General features: G+C 46.8%; 2 protein-coding genes across 2 annotated transcripts in view; one reads left to right on the top strand and one right to left on the bottom strand.

Annotated features, from left to right (window-relative positions):
- The window catches only part of LOC125426390 (inverted formin-2-like), a 100,915-nt gene that overhangs the window by 46,080 nt on the left and 37,372 nt on the right, over positions 1-17,463 (bottom strand). The gene's annotated exons all lie outside the window — the stretch shown is intronic.
- The window catches only part of LOC125426389 (inverted formin-2-like), a 54,531-nt gene continuing 37,662 nt past the window's right edge, over positions 595-17,463 (top strand). Inside the window, exons 1-3 of the mRNA XM_048484646.1 lie at positions 595-655; positions 781-844; positions 1,090-1,206. Coding sequence (XP_048340603.1) covers positions 595-655; positions 781-844; positions 1,090-1,206 — 242 coding nt within the window. The remainder of the gene's footprint in view (positions 656-780; positions 845-1,089; positions 1,207-17,463) is intronic.

Raw genomic sequence — 17,463 nt, 5'->3', positions numbered from 1 at the left:
TTCTCACAGGTTCCCGAGAGTGGGTTACTAATTATTTGTGTGTGCCGAGAGGGGGTTACTCATGGGTGATTTTGCCATGCGATTTTTGCCATAGTTACGCCCCTCCTCCGCTCCTTAGCAGTAGCGCGCAGAACTTGAAGCAGTCTAGCAGGAGGTGCACCGGCGTGCGTGGCAGCCTGTGCCTGCGAGCCTTGTTTCCCGCCCAAGGACCGGCGCAGCGGCTGCGTCCTTACCACAGCCCCGCCCAGCAATGCCCCGCCCCCAGAATGCCCCGGCCATGCCCCCGTCGTGCCCCACCAGCCCCACTGTTTGAATCCCACCACCATGGGAACCTGTTACTAAAATTTTTGGATCCCACCACTGGATATAATGCTATAGAGTCCATTCTCCATTTTCTCCAGGGAAACTGATCTTGGCTGTCTGGAGAGCAAATGTAAAAGCAGGATACAGAGGCGTATCTAGGGAAAATAAAGCCGGGGCAAAATCTGAGTTTTCTCTCCCCCCCTGCTGCATTTTTCCTAAATGCAGGAGATGGGGGTGGGGGGGGGGAGAGAGAGACATCTGCTGATCTGACGGAAGAGCGCCAGGTTGGCGATGGCACCCCAATCTACCGAAGCTGGCGACGGCGCCCAGGTCTACCACCCGGAGCCGATATGTGTGGCCTGGATGCGGCACCCCCCCATGTGTTTGGATGGCATGCGCCCAGGGACATGTGGTGTCATGGGGAAAAATTCCCAGGGGAAAATCCCCTGATGTCCCTGGGGAAAAATTTCCCCAAAGGTCGAAAGTTTCACACTTTCTCCTTCAAAAGCTCGAACAGCAGCAAATTTGCCCGGTTTAACAGGTAAGACCACAGGTGTGGTGTCACATGTCCTTGTGAGCAGTACGTCCCTGACAGGATATCTCCAGGCGCTACCTGGAGGCTGGCAACCCAGTCTCTGGAGAAATCTGAAGCTGTGGAGAAGTATTCGGAGTGTTCTAGGGTGTATGTTCAATTCACGATACACAGCCCTCTGCAGTACGAAAGGAGTGAGGACTTCTCAAAACGTCTCCTCAAAACCTCTGCCAGGATTGATATTTCTGGGGCAGATGCTCAGAGGCCCAGCGGCAGAAGAAAGCCTGTGGAAAAATTTCCCCAAAGGTCGAAAGTTTCACACTTTCTCCTTCAAAAGCTCGAACAGCAGCAAATTTGCCCCGGTTTAACAGGTAAGACCACAGGTGTGTTGACGCTGGTTTTGAGGAACATTCTTCAGAAAAAACCCTAATTTTTCTTTTGGGTGGGGAAGGCTTTCCTGGCAGGGCTAGCATCTCTGAAAGCATACCAAGCAATCTGAAATATGCCTGCAATCTGGCTTACTTGCTACTTAATACTTGGCTAGGAATGGTTGCGCACGCAGGAACGACATGCAAGATGGAAACAGGCTTATATTTCAGTGCAAGCAGAAATCTCTCGGAAGGATGGCGAGGGGATTATCTGTCATAGCATAAAAAACTCTCGACTGGAAAACTACAGCATGTTTTCCCTACGCTAAATCGGACTATTTACCCTTCTGACTGTATCAGTTTAAGAAGTAAAGTATCTGTTTTCTCATGAATACCTGTTGCATAATCAGTATTAGTCCTTTTTAAACAACTGCGTCAACTACCCCGTTTCCCCGAATATAAGACATTCCTGGAAAATAAGACGTAGTAGAGGTTTTGCTGAAGTGTGAAATATAAGGCATCCCCCGAAAGTAAGACGTAGCAAAGTTTTTGTTTGGAAGCATGTCCGATGAACAGAACACAGAAAAATAAGACATCCCCTGAAAATAAGACATAGCGCATCTTTGGGAACAAAAATTAATATAAGACACTGTCTTATTTTCGGGGAAACACGGTAGCTAACAAAATTCTGGCCGGGTCCACATGTCACTCGTTACTGTATCAGTTTATTGACTTCAAATTCAGGCCTGAAGTTCTCCTGGAATTACAACAGATATCCAGACTACCGGGAGATCCTGGAGAAATATACACCGCTGAGGTCTTTCCGCTCACCCAAATGCTCCCCGTTGCTAGCTACACCTTAAATCTCCAGTAATTTCCCAGGATGGAGTTGGCTGTCCAAATTATTGTGCTATTAAAATAATTCCCCAGACTGGAAAACACAGGAGGTGAATGGCTAACATCCTCTCTAAGGCCCCCTTTGCCCACACAGAATAATGCACTTTCAATCCACTTTCAATCCACTTTGCAGTTGTGTGGAATAGCTAAGTTCACTTGCAAGCAATTGTGAAAGTGAATTGAAAGTGCAATATTCGGCATGTGTGGAAGGGGCGAAACGTGGATCCAGCCTTAACTTGGGAACCTGCGGTTGTAAGGAGAGGAGAATTTTGCTGTCGGTTGCTTCGGGTTCCTACTGGTAGTGAAAAGTGGGGAATATGTCAACATTCTCCTCGGCAAGAGAATAAATTATTTTTAACCACCACTACAGTAGCCTGAAACAAAATCTTGTTGATTTGAACATGTCTATGCAGAATTAAAGCAGGAAATCCTGGTGTTCGGTTTTCTGTTCTCCCGGAGTTAAAAATATTTAGTTAAATGTTTCCTTTCCAAAAGATCAAAGTAGAGGTAGAGGTAGCATTTTTGCAAAAAAAGTAAAGGTAGCATTTTCTCAAAAGCCAAGATGAATACATCTGAAACGAGGAAAGCCTGTGAATGTGAACTGTTTGGCGGTGGGGGAGAGGAATACAGATGGAGGTTTTTTTTCTCAAGATGCTGTTCGTTACTCAAACAGGCGAGAAGTACCACGGACACTTTATGTGCTACAACAGTACTGATATATTCTTCTCCTTCAGTGCATTCTCGTGCATTGCCTTCAGAACCATTAGAAACATTTTTATATTAAAGGTAGAAGGCTGAGAGGGAGGCTGAAATGGGGGAAAATATTTAATTTCTCCCCCTTTTCATTTTCAGAAAAAGGTGCCGTCAAGTCAGAACCATCTCATGGTGACCCAATTTAGGGCGTGCTGAAGGCTATAGCGACCAAGGCCTTCCCCTGATAAGAAGAGCCCCTCTGGATCAGAACTACAATTCCCACCAGCCCTTGCCAGAATAGCTAATGCTCATGTTGGGAGGGACTGGCGGGAATTGTAGTTCATGAACATCTGGAGGACTGCGAGTTTGACACCCCTGCTCTGGCGGGTCAACAACAGGGCACAGAGATCAAGGCTTTCCCCTGATGTTGCCTCCTAGAACTGGGATTCAGAAATATACTGCCTGTGAATGAACAGGTTCCCTTCAGTCACTACGGCTAGTAGTAGTATGGTGGTCATCTGCATCTAAAGAGAGACTCATTTGAACCCGGCTGACAGCCCCTTGGGTGACATTAGGGATTCCAGCATCTGAGCAGGACTTGGGGATCTCCTGGAAGTATAGCTCCTCTCCAAACAAAAGTGATAAACTCCCCTGGAGAGAGCGGCTGCTTTGGAGGGTAGCTTCTATGGCCCTGTACCCCACTGAGGTCTGTATCCTCCCCCGGGTCCATCCCCAAATCTCCAGGAGGTTCAAAACCTGGATCTGACTACCCTACCATTCTCCCCACCTCTGCCGGCACCATCTGACAACCTCGGGTGATGCTGTCAGCCGGATGTCAACACTCTCCCAAGTAGTTGGTTGGATAGCTTGGAAGGAGAACCGGCTGTAACGCTACCAGTGTGATACACAGAATCGCAAATGCTGGCCAAACTTGATACTGCCAACTCCACCCCCCCTCCCCACTTTATTACAAACAACAGCAGCCTTTTCAAAACCACTTAGCCTCCATTTAGTCTCATGGATGATTAACAATCTTCTTCTCCGCTGACCACAAATCGAGATTAACAGCTAAATGGCTACATCAAGGGGTTGTCCGTAATGGATTGTTAGCCCATAATAAGCACTTGGCACGTTAGTAGTAAGAGGGGAAAAGTTAGCCCTGGCTAGCCCTTCTGTTCCTTGTCAACATCTGTAAATCAAACCTAAGACAGTGGACTTGCGCCTTTTGGAACAAGAAGAAAAGCAGGTCTGGTGTCTTTTCTTTTGCACAAGGACACACATGAATGAGGGGGAAACGGTGCAGGGTGGATTACGTTGGTGCCGTAATCAGTCTTCTGAATGCTCCCACTCACGATGGAAAGAGTCCAGACCATATTGAAAAAGCTTTCCAGAAAATGTATGGCACAACTAATAGTTCAATCCTAAACAGACCTAGACCTTTCAAAGACACGCTGACCTCAATGGATTTGGAAGGGTTTAACTCATAGAAGCACACAGAGATCATATAGAGATCTTAGAGGCCATCCAGTCCAACCCCCTGCCTTGCGGGAAGACACAATCAAAGCACTCCCGACAGATGGCCCTCCAGCCTCTGTTTAGAAACCTCCAAAGGAGACTCCACCACCCTCCAAGGCTGCATATTCCACGGCTGAACAGCCCTTATTGTCAGGACGTTCTTCCTAATGTTTAGATGGAATCTCCTTTCCTCCTAGTTCCTGCACCTTGAACCCTAGTTCTGCTCCTTGTTCTAGTCTCAAAAGCAGCCGAAAAACAGCTTATTCCATTTTCAACATGACATCCCTTCAAATATTTAAACGTGGCTATCGTATCACCCCTTAATATTCTCTTCTGTTAGCATGGTGATGGACACTGCTGTTAAGAAGAAGGAGAGTTTGGATTTATATGCTGGCTTTCTGTCCTGTAAGGAGACTCGAGGCAGCTTACAAACTCCTTCCTCTCCCTGCAACAGACACCTTGTGAGGTCAGTGGGGCTGAGAGAGTTCAGAGAGAACTGTGACTAGCCCAAGGTCATCCAGGGTGTTTCCGCACTACAAAAGGGAGTGAAGGTCGACTCGGTTCCCTTCAATGGGGGGTGATTCCTGGCTGTCCGCACAGCAACTTCCTTGGCCCCCTGGAACCGAGCTAAGTGGGCGGGTACCTGTTTCGCTCCTCGATCGTGATTGGCGCTTGTGTTACGGAGGGAAACGGGAACGTTCTTTGTTTTTTTTTTACAGTTTCCGTACGTCGCAGCTACGTAGCATTGACACGCTTGAACTACTTCCGGGCGCAGTCGGAGCTACGAAGCTTTGGCGCCAAAATTTTTCCAGTCAGTGATTTCTCCTCGCCACTTTGAAACGATCTCGATATCAGGTAGCTTCGAAACGTGAGGGAAACTGGGTGTATAAAAAAAGCCAAGCGGGCCTCTCTGCCCTCGTCCACGACTCTTCCCCGCTCCTGCACATGCGAACAAAGCTGCTCCTGATTGTGCTGAATGGATGCGGTGTCGCTTTCGGGATGCGCCCGCATTTCTCGAAGCTCTCGGGCTGTTTATATCGACCTTTGTTCCACCAGCGAAGTCGCAGTTCCATAACTGCTACAGGGATGTCGCTGGGTTCTCGAAAGCGGGGGAACAGAGACAAGACAACGTCGAGCTCGGTTGTAGTGCGGATACACTGAGTTGAACCTGAGTAGAAACTGGTACAACACAGTAAGTGCAGAAGGTCCCCCAGAAGGCTTCATGTGGAACAGTGGGGAATCAAACTCAGTTCTCCAGATTTGAACCCACCAGACCTTAACCACTACACCACGCTGGGTGTTAAGTTGTAGCCGACCAATGGCTATCCCTTCCAGGCAAGAGACGTTCAGAGGTTGTTTGCCATTGCCTGCCTTGGCATAACAGCCTAAGGCTATATATTTGACCATCTGCCAACCCCCTCCCTCCCAGGTTTTGATCACTGGGGTCTGATGCCAGACGTCTCTTCTTATTATTAATCACTTACTGAAGGTTACTGCTGCTATAGTTTTATAGTTTTAAGGGTCTGTACTGTTTTAACTGGGGCTATTCGATTTGTTTTATTGGGTTTGTTGTCTGTTGTTGTACACCGCCCTGAGCCCTTCGGGGGTAGGGCGGTTTATCAAATTGAATTAATAATAATGATGATGATGATGATGATGATGAGGATGATGATGTTGGTCTCCTATCCAGGTACTAACCAGGGCTGACCCTGCTCAGTTCCCAAGATTGGGCTACCATGGACCATCCAGGCCAGGGCCCTGTTAGTATAGTAACCAAAAAACCAGGAAGTCCCTGGTTCAATCCTTATGTCAGCCAGGATTTTTCTAGGAGGCTTTTGCTCCAAGTCTCAACCTGCATTTGAAATAGGGGGATAATAACGTCAACTTCCTTTCAGCACCGTGGTAGGAATTACTAATACAATTTATATGAATGGTTTTGAACGTTCCAAAGCTTTATGTCAGTGCTTATTACCGCTGGGGTAGTTCTTATTTCCTTTCCACTGAGCAAATTCTGATGTCTTCCTCAAGCCTTCTTCCAACTTAAGCACTCTTCCTCTAAGGGAACAAATGTTAACCATTTAATTGCCATGTCAAAACATGAATCAGCTGTGAGGATGGACCTGCAGGGTTGCCAACAGCCCTGGAGAGATTAAAAAACCCCTTAAAATGGAATTTTAATTGCCAGGTGATTTTAATTGCACCCGTTCCATAAAATGTTTCAATTGCGCATTTCCACGCTTGAATCATCTAACAAAGGAGCAGGACATTAGTTCTCCAGGTGAGTTGAGAAGAGAAGAAGAGTTTGGATTTATATCCCCCTTTCTCTCCTGCAAGAGACTCAAAGGGGCTTACAATCTCCTTGCCCTTCCCCCCTCACAACAAACACCCTCTGAGGTGGGTGGGGCTGAGAGAGCTCCGAGAAGCTGTGACTAGCCCAAGGTCACCCAGCTGGCGTGTGTGGGAGTGCACAGGCTAATCTGAATTCCCCAGATAAGCCTCCACAGCTCAGGCGGCAGAGCGGGGAATCAAACCCGGTTCCTCCAGATTAGAATGCACCTGCTCTAAACCACTACGCCACTACACCACGCCACTAAGTCACTGCATATTTAGGATCATACACCAGGAGGGACTTTATTAGTCTTTGGCACTATAACAGAGGCGTACAGGACATTAAACACTTCTGAAATAGTCCTAAGCAAGTCTACTCAGAAGTAAGTCCCATGTTATGGAATTGGGGATTGCCCCCATAAAATTGTCCTTAAGATTACCACATATCTTGCATTTTCTAACATGAGGTTGCTGAGGAACCCTTGCCTTGGACTGCTCTCTTTAAAATGAATTAATTAAAATTCTAAGAAGAGCCTAGCTAAATCTGACCAAAGACCCGTCCAACCCAGTCCAAAGGCCTGGTTCCCAGAATGACCTAGAAAGACCACATGCAGGGCACTAGGGTTCTCGATCTTCAGGTGGTACCTGGACATCTTCTGCTATAACAATTGATACCCAGATGCCCAAGATCAGTTTCCACAGAGGAAATGGCTGCTGTAGAGAGCCAGTGTGGTGTAGTGGTTAAAAGCAGATGGATTCTAATCTGGAGAACCGGGTTTGATTTCCCACTCCTGCACCTGAGGGGCAGAGGCTTATCTGGTGAACCGGATTTGTTTCCACACTCCCACATTCCTGCTGAATGACCTTGGGCTAGTCACAGTTCTCTCAGAACTCTCTCAGCCCCACCTACCCCACAAGGTGTCTGTTGTGGGGAGAGGAGGGGAAAGGAGCCTGTAAGCCACCTTTCTTACTGGACAGAAAGGTGGGGTATAAATCCAAACTCTTCTGATTCGATGGCATTGTACGCAGCTGAGGTCTCTACCCTCCTCAAAAGTCACCTTCCTCAGGCCCCAAACTCAAAATTTCCTGGTATTTCCCAACTCAGACCTGGCAACTCTACAGCACATAGGTGCCCCCAGTGGTGGGATCCAAAAAATTTAGTAACAGGTTCCCAAGGTGGTGGGATTCAAACAGTGGCGTAGCGCCAATGGGGCTGGGCGGGCGCGACGGGGGCATGGCCGGGCATTCCGGGGGCGGGGCATTAATAGTTTCACTGTTACTGTAAAAAACTCTTACTGTTAAAAAAAAAGTTCCTAATTTCCAGCTGGTATCTTTCTGTCCATAATTTAAACTCATTATAGCAAGTCCTATCGTCTACTGCCAACAGAAACAACTACTTCTCCTCTAATTGACTGCCTGTCAAATACTTAATACTTTCAAATACTTAGTTTTGTTTCTATGGATGAGTCTCAGGGTCCTGCTTTTCCAGATAGCTCAGGGAACTACACTCCCATCAGTTTTCATCAGCATGGCCAATTGGCCATGCTGGTAGGGGCTGATGGGAATTGTAGTTCCTGAACATCTGGAGAGCCGCAGGTTCCCTACCCCTGGCTATCCTCTAGAACCTGCAAGTTTCCAGATGGTTCAGGAACTTTTGGTCTATCAGTCGCCATCAGCATGGCCAATTGGCCATGCTGGTAGGGGCTGATGGGAATTGTAGTTCCTGAACATCTGAGAGCCAGAGGTTCTCACCCCGTCTATCCTCTAGAAAGTTCGTCTATCTTTGCACCCTTCGCAATAGGCTCAGAGACTGTAATTAGGCTTAATTAATTAATTAATTAATTAATTAATTAATTAATTGTGAGGATGTAATCTTCTGTCTGCTTACTCATGATCCGGCTCCGTCAAATACAACAGGACTCACTTCTGAGTAAACATGCTTCCGCCTGCGCCATATAACCCACACACGCCTTATCGTATTGTTGCAATGGAGGCTTTGGAGTTAATTATAGTGCAATGGATGAACATGGATATTTAAAAATGAATGCTTATGCAATGCAGCAAAGCTCTCTCCCAGCATGGTGTCGTGGTTGAGAGGAGCAGACTAATCTGGAGAAGTGGATTTGATTCCCCCACTCCTCCCTATGAGTGGCGGACTCTTGCCTGGTGAACTGGGTTTGGTTGCTTCTTCCTCCACATGAAGCCTGCTGGGGTGACTTCGGGCCAGTCGCAGTTCTCTCTGACCTCTCTCGGGCTCCTTCCGCATGTGCAGAATGATGCACTTTCAATCCACTTTCACAATTGTTTGCAAGTGAATTTTGTGATTCTGCACAGCTGCAAAGAGCATTGAAAGTGGATTGAAAGTGTATTATTCTGCATGTGCGGAAGGGGCCTCAGCCCCACCTACTTTACAAGGTGTCTGTCATGGGGAGAGGAAGGGGAGGAGTTTGAAATCTGCTTTGAGACTGCTTAAAGATTGAGGAATGCTCCTCTTCTTCCTTCCCCCCTTGCTGTTTGCTTGATTATTTGTATTTACAGGGGTGGTTGTCCTTGATCATGATTTTATTGTTATATTCGATCACGATTTTATTCCCCTTCCAGTTGACACTGGAAATGAAAGCGCCGGGAGGTTAAATGGATATATTTTATTGCTTTACTGTAGTTGAAAGTGGGGAGTTGTCTGGAGCCCATCTGGGGAAGGGTGGCTTATAAGCCTAATAAAATAAATAAATAGCAACACATCCCCCTTCTAGGAACAAGGAACCATCCCCCTTCTAGCAGCAGTGGCGTAGGAGGTTAAGAGCTCGTGTATCTAATCTGGAGGAACCGGGTTTGATTCCCCACTCTGCCGCCTGAGCTGTGGAGGCTTATCTAGAGAATTCAGATTAGCCTGTGCACTCCCACACACGCCAGCTGGGTGACCTTGGGCGAGTCACAGCTTCTCGGAGCTCTCTCAGCCTCCCACCCACCTCACAGGGTGTTTGTTGTGAGGAGGGAAGCGCAAGGAGATTGTAAACTCCTTTGAGTCTCCTGCAGGCGTGATGGCAACCAAAACCCTACTCTCTCTGCATTCTCTCTCTCTCTCTCTTCCCCCCTCCCCTTCAGGACTTCTTCCAGCTCCTTGAACTCTTGTGATGTTTACTGTCTCTTGAGGATTGAGCTCTGACTCACATTTTCTCCTGCGATGGAGTGAGAAGGAATGGAGGCGATGCCGGGTCGAAGCTGAGCTCATTCTCCAAACGGGGAAGGATAACAACCAAAAATCTACCCATTAATTTCACCTTTTGACTGATCTCAGGGCAAGACAGGAGAAGAGGAAAGTCATTTTAATCACAGAGCAGCGTTGGCCCGCATGGATAGAAGAAGGAAACAAGATTCTTCCTCCAAGGAACTTCCATTTTTTGTTTACAAAACAAAAAAGAAGAGTTTTTGATTTATATCCCCCTTTCTCTCCTGCAAGGAGTCTCAAAGGGGCTTACAAACTCCTTTCCCTTCCCCCCTCACAACAAACACCCCGTGAGGTAGGTGGGGCTGAGAGAGCTCAGAAGAACTATGACTAGCCCAAGGTCACCCAGCTGGTGTGTGTTGGAGTGCACAGGCTAATCTGAATTCCTCAGATAATCCTCCACAGCTCAGGCGGCAGAGTGGGGAATCAAACCCGGTTCCTCCAGATTAGAGTACACCTGCTCTTACCCACTATGCCACTGCTGCTCCTAGAAGCCAAAATGACTCCTGATCTGAACCATGATGGTGAGTTATACATTGACAACTGGAAGATAGTGGGCCACTGAGATGATTCCCATCTGAGCTGCATACCCCGCCCAAGATAAAAATTTCACCGCAAGGTAATCTAAATTCAAATAAGATAAAATAAGATTGGATTCTGGGACCTCTCCATTCAAACGAGGCACATTTTCTCATTATTTTTATGCATCATGTTATTCTCTTTTTATTCCTCACGGGGATGGGCAGTGCAAAAATATGCAGCTGTTCCACTCAAAATAGTTTCCACTCCTCTTGAAACTGTTCCAACGCTCAAAAAAATAAAAAAAATAAAACCTGCATTCCCTTCCCAGCCAATCTCAGCTCATGAATAGCTATCGTTTTCCTTGTTTAGTTTCTTCAGCAGGATTTTGCACCGAGTATCCTATGCATCGCTTTTAACTTCTTTTCCTCGTGGGCTCTGTCAAATGTCCGTGTTTGACTGGATTCAGCAAATGTTGCCGAGACCGTCTGTTTTGCAAGGCAACGAATGACCGGGAAACTATAGATGTGCACATTCTCAAACCACCGTGCATCGAACGTGACAGTTTTAAAGCTTACACTCCCCCCGGCTGCAATTGCAGGTAGGATTGCCAGCCTGCAATGAATCGACCTGTGGAACTCCCTGCCACAAGATCTGTGGGAATGGCAAGTTACTTAGGAAAAAAAATTAGTGCTAGCAAGCGGGTATCAGTGGTCATCAAATAAGAAACAAAACAAGCCGCAAGAGACTAACTGTGCTATAATGGTTAAAGTGTTAGACTGAAGTCAGAGAAACCTGAGTTCAATCCTCCACGTTGCTGTGAAACTCACTTGGTGGACACCCCAACCGTGAAGGTCAAATGGGGAAGGAGGATTGCCAGCCTGCAATGAATCAACATGTGGAACCCCCTGCCACAAGATACGTGAAAATGGCTTTAAAAGAATATTAAGCAATCTCACATTATAGCTGCTGGTGACCATAACTAAACAAAACCTCTGCTGAACCAGGGCGAGGTAGCTTTGAGTTCAATGCCTTATAGTCCAACAAGATTTTCAGAGGATACAATTTTGAGAGTCGATGCTCCCTTTGTCAGATAGTTGCAGTGATGTAATGGTTGGCTTGCAAAGTTACTAAAGACCTAGGGCTGGCCACTGCAGAAAACCCTGAGACAGGGTGATATAGCGGTTAGAGCAGCCATTCTCAACCAGGGTACCGTGCTACCCTGGGGTGCCGTGAGCATGTCCCAGGGGTACCGCGGCAACACTACCGCCCCCCTCATTTTTGTGGTGTCTCCCACCGGCGCCAGCAAGGACATGGAGCTGGCCCATGGGGCAGGGCCTGCCACAAGGTCAGCAGCCACCCCCACCCCCAGTGCTTCCCTTCACCCTGGGAGGGGAAGGTGGGGTGTGTGGCAAGCAGGGGCAATGGGGGGGGGAAGGTGGAGGATGGCGGCAGGGGTACTGTGAGATATGAAGAGTGAGGTCAAGGGTACCCTGACCTCGAAAAGGTTGGGAAACACTGGGTTAGAGTTTATAAAAGCTTCTCTGCCCATTATTATTATTTCTTATTCATCATATGCGATAAGATTTATGGTTTATATATATACACACACACATATACATATACACATATATACATACATACACACAATGGCAAATTACTTAAAAAAAAAAGATTAGTGCTAGCAAGCGGGTGTCAATGGTCATCAAATAAGGAACAAAGCAGGCCGCAAGGGAGTAACTGTGCTATAATGGTCAAAGTGTCAGACTGAAGTCAAAGAAACTAGAGTTCAACACCCCACGCTGCTGTGAAACTCACTTGCTGGACACCCCTACGGTGAAGGTCAAATTGGAAAGGAGAACCATACAGGGCAGACTGCTAAAGCACCTAAGACATAAGTATCATATCGCCCAAAGCAAAAAGGTATTCTCACAGCGATGAATCAGCAAATTCCCTAAATACCTTTTTTTTACCACATCAGACAGATGAACATAATTGTGACACTGAGTCAGACTTTAGCACTGTCTGTTCTGGCTGGCAGCAGCTCCCCAGGGTCTCTGGCACAGAAAGGCCTCTACCAACAACTTCTACCGGAGATGATGCCAGGAATCGAACCTACAGCCTTCCCCAAGCTTCCTCTCATAGAGGCCATCTTCTCTGCTTCATTTTTGGTGGGGACCACTATGACGGCAACTCCTCACCTGTTTCTGTTCAAGAACTTTCAAACAAGTCTCTTGGAACAAAGGATATTCCAACAAAGCAAATGACTTTTTAAAAAAAGCTAACGGGCATTTCTTATGCAGGCAGGTTGAGGAATAAGATGCGGGTTTTGGTCTCTAAGCCCCTTCCGTACTGGCCAATAAACATGGGTATAGGCAGTGGTGAGATTCAGCCGGTTCGCACCACTTCAGCAGAACTGGTTGTTAACATGGTGCTTGTAAACAACCAGTTGTTAACTTATTTGAATCCCACCGCTGGGTATAGGACGGTAAACAAATGGTTTTTTAGGGGAACTTTGCACAGATCCCGCCCCTAAAACAAGTCTGCCTCATGTTATATCCCCCAAACCATGCTTTTTGAGAATCGCACAATTAGAAGAAGAAGGAGAAGAGTTTGGATTTATATCCCCCCTTTCTCTCCTGCAGGAGACTCAAAGGGCTGACAATCTCCTTGCCCTTCCCCCCCTCACAACAGACACCCTGTGAGGTGGGTGGGGCTGAGAGAGCTCCGAGAAGCTGTGACTAGCCCGAGGTCACCCAGCTGGCATGTGTCAGAGTACACAAGCTAATCTAGTTCACCAGATAAGCCTCCACAGCTCAGGCGGCAGAGCTGGGAATCAAACCCGATTCCTCCAGATTAGATACACGAGCTCTTAACCTCCCACGCCACTGCTGCTCCAATTAGTGAGTCTTCAAAAATCCCATGTTGCAGGCTTCATGTGGAGGCATGGGGAATCAAACCAGATCACAGACCGCCACCCTCAACCACTATACCGTGCTGAACTAGTCCTAAGCAGCAAAGCCAAATTTCTTTGAAAAGAAAAAAAAATGGAGGGAAATCACCTCAGCTTAAAACAGCAGCCAAAACTTTCACTTCCAAAATACCATCCTTTTTAATTGCTCAGCACTGGGAGGCTGTTTGCCAAAAAGCCAAAATAAAGTTTCTGATGACTTCTGCTGCATCAACACCTCGAACAGGATGTCACCGCTGACATTATATAAACCTCAGTCTTATAATGTCTCCGGTGAGAGGAAAGAAGCACCGCTGTGAAGTCTAGAGAAAGGATGCAGAGATCGCTTCTGCAATTAAAGACCAAAAAAAATCACGGCTAAACTCAATGATGCTTGAAGAAATAACATCCTTTTCCCATGAACTAGACCGGAACCTTTGACTTCTTGTCATGATTCAACAGGAACAAGCCGCTCTGTTGTTTTCCGTTGAGCAGCTACTCAATAATTATATATGGCTCCCAGGTGCCTGGAAGAAAGGCAGCCGTATAAATCTTTTAAATATAAGTAAATTGATACGTTTCCCAGCACAACCGAGCAGTCAAGGAACCACCTACTTATTACGTTGTTGTTCCACCCTTCCCCTCAGGCAGAAATTTATGGCTCTTCCCTCCACAACGATCCTGCGAGGTAGGCTAGTCTGAAATGGAATGATTGGCTCAAGATGTGGAACTGCGGACTTGTTGGTGGACACTGAAGTGTTGAACTAGATTTGTAGAGAGCCAGCTATCTTGGAGAATAGCGACTGCCAGCACTGGTGACTAAGCATTGGGATAGTCACTCTCTTTCAGCCCAATTCATAAAGCGAGGGGAAGAAAACACATGCACAATGTGGAAGGAGCTAGGGTTGTCAACTTCCAGGCAGCGCCTGGAGAGCTCCCATTACTACAACTGATCTCCAGACGACAGATCGGTTCCGGCTGCTTTGGAGAATGGACTCTACAGCATTACACTCCGCTGAGTTTCCTCCCCTTCTCAAACTGCACCCTCTCCAAGCTCCATTCCCCAAATCTCCACTCAGAACTGGCAACCCTACCCATAGATCTGAGCAAAATCCCAACCACGTGGCGCTCTCTGGTCCTAAACATTGGTGGGGACATCAACCGACAGTCTAGTTACATCCAGAGGTGGGATCCAGCAGGTTCTCACCAGTTCCCAAGAGTGGGTTACTAATTATTTGTGTGTGCCGAGAGGGGGTTACTAATTTGGTCTGCTTTTCTGTTAGAAATTCCATTAGGTCCAAAAATCATAAAGTCCTGTTGTTTCCTATGTGGCTGGTTAGCGAAGGTAGAAAACGGGATAATTCTCCCTGTTGGGCTGTTTTAAAAACATGTTTTAGAAATATGGTAAAGTTCCTTGTTTAAGGAAAGTATCCTTCTTTTGATTTCTAGAAACAAAACTAAAGTATTTGAAAGTATTAAGTATTTGACAGGCAGTCAGTTAGAGGAGAAGTAGTTGTTTCTGTTGGCAGTCGACGATAGGACTTGCTATAATGAGTTTAAATTATGGACAGAAAGATACCAGCTGGAAATTAGGAACTTTTTTTTTTACAGTAAGAGTTTTTTACAGTAACAGAGAAATTATTAACGCCCTGCCCCCGGAATGCCTGGCCACACCCCTGTCGTGCCCCGCCCAGCCCCATTGGCGCTACGCCACTGTTTGAATCCCACCACCATGGGAACCTGTTACTAAAATGTTTGGATCCCACCACTGGTTACATCTTAATTATTTTTGCCGGTTTGCGGCAACGGAAATATTGGCGAAGATTTGATGGATAACTTCTCCGACTGCAAGAACCAAATCAGGGGATCGTCTGGATCGATCAAGCTCCTTGGAGGAAAGATGGGTATAAAAACAAAATAAATAGCAAGCGCGTGGCAGCCGGCCTTTTTATTTGCTAGCATAAGCTGTGTTTTACTGTAATTGCACAAGAAGTGCTGTGTTGTCATAAGGCAGGAATATGGAGGTGACTCTGGTTCTACTCTGGAAAGCTTAGAGCAGCAGAAGGCCAAAAGGACCTGCTACCTTAGAGGGAAGGCAACCTGCCACCATTTGACTGAGGAGTGAGAGAAAAGCACGAGGAACAGCACGTAAACTGGAAGGGCCGCCACTGCATTGTGGGACATTCTACGAGTTCCCTGCAAGTGTATGTTTTTTTAAAACATAGAGCTCTGATGATGTCCAAGAGCGTCCCATGACGCAGTGACATCACTTCCTATTATGTAGCTGAAAGTAGTATCACAGAACCATGGGATGTCGTTGTTCAATCTCCTTGTTTAAGAAGAAGAGGAGTAGTAGTTGGATTTCTACCAGTGGTGGGATTCAGCAGGTTCGCACCACTTTGGCAGAACTGGTTGTTAAAATGGTGCTTGTAAACAATCAATTGTTAAATTATTTGAATCCCACCACTGATTTCTACCCCCACCTTTCTCTCCTGTAAGGAGACTCAAGGTGGCTGACAAGCTCCTTTCCCCTTCCTCTCCCCACAACAGACACCTTGTAAGGTAAATGGGGCTGAGAGAGTTCTGAGAGAACTGTGACTAGCCCAAGGTCACCCAGCAGGAAAGCAGGAGTGCGGAAACACATCTGGTTCACCAGATAAGCCTCCGCCACTCAGGTGGCGGAGTGGGGAATCAAACCCTGTTCTCCAGATTAGAATCCACCTGCTCTTAACCACTACGCCACGCTGACTCTCAAGTCTCCACTCCTCCAGTCTCCTGAGCAATTCTACCAGTTAGGCCCTATTTTTTGCCAGCTCTGGGGAACAGAATAATTGACCTGGACATGGTATATTGATGTGGTGCATAAAATCTCCCTAGACTGCAAGATCTGAAGACTGCAAGATACTCTGATTTCCTCAGGACTCAAGCATAACCACTCTGGTTCTGGCGGGTTTTCTGGGCTGTGTGGCCGTGGTCTGGTGGATCTTGTTCCTAATGTTTCGCCTGCATCTGTAGCTGGAATCTTCAGAGGTGTATCACAGAGGGAAGTCTGTTACATAGTGTGTAACAGACTTCCCTCTGTGATACACCTCTGAAGAGGCAGGCAAAATGTTAGGAACAAGATCCACCAGACCATGGCCCCACAGCCCGGAAAACCCACCAGAACCAGTTGAATCCAGCCGTGAAAGTCTTCGACAATACATATAACCACTCTGTTCTCCCCAGACATGAAAACTTCAGCTATGGGCTTTGGAAAAAAATGACAGTTTCTTCCTGACCGGGTGTTGTGTTCAGTGTTCCGGGAAATGACTTGGCAAAAGGAATCCCCCTTCCCTCCCTCCTCACGGAGGAAAGAGACTGAAGTGCTATTTTTATAACCCCCAAGACATGATAATCCGTTATGGATTTCACATCAACAACTGCTTTTTACGTGAGACTTATTTCGGAGGGGGTAATCCATAAATCCTCGGTGAATAAGCCGCCGAGCTCATTCTTAGAGGAGAATTATTCATTGCACAGTACACTGTTTATGGATCCAAAGGAAAAAAAATTGCACAGGAAAGAATGCCAGCGTTGCAAAATCCATACTGTACCATTGTAAGAGGAAATTGGAAGGGGTTACTGAAAGCCGGCAGGTCTCTTTTTTTGGTAAGAGCTCATGTGCGATTTTATTACAGTGATTATTGGATTGGGGTCCAATTTAATAGGATCAGACCGCCTGCCTTTGCGGTATTATTACACATAAGAGTAATTAATTGTAGTTATTAACCTTGTGCCACAACATTTAAAGAAGTTCCCACTGAAAAATAAGGCTTGCCTCTAAATTCAAAGAGAGAACTCTATCCCGTCTTGCTATGGGCAATATGACGTTGGTTAATTGACTTGGGGGTCTACAAAGAGGACACTGAGAATTGTATTCAAGGCACTTATGGGATTTTCGGTCTTTACTTTCTGCTATCATAAGGTGACCAGATTTTCACCTTTTTTAAGCGGGATGCGCGCTCCAAAAGGCAGTGCGCTCCTGCGGCCGCGTGCGCGGGAGGCTGCCGCACTGCCTTCTGGGGCACTCCCCTGTTTCCCGCCCTGTGACAGGGCGGGAAAAGGGGAGCACCCCAGAAGGCAGTGCGGCAGC

This window comes from Sphaerodactylus townsendi, linkage group LG02 (assembly GCF_021028975.2).
Source record: "Sphaerodactylus townsendi isolate TG3544 linkage group LG02, MPM_Stown_v2.3, whole genome shotgun sequence".
Taxonomy (NCBI): Eukaryota; Metazoa; Chordata; class Lepidosauria; order Squamata; family Sphaerodactylidae; genus Sphaerodactylus; species Sphaerodactylus townsendi.
The sequence above is the reverse complement of the archived record's forward strand: the minus strand, read 5'-3'. Positions and strand labels throughout refer to the sequence as shown.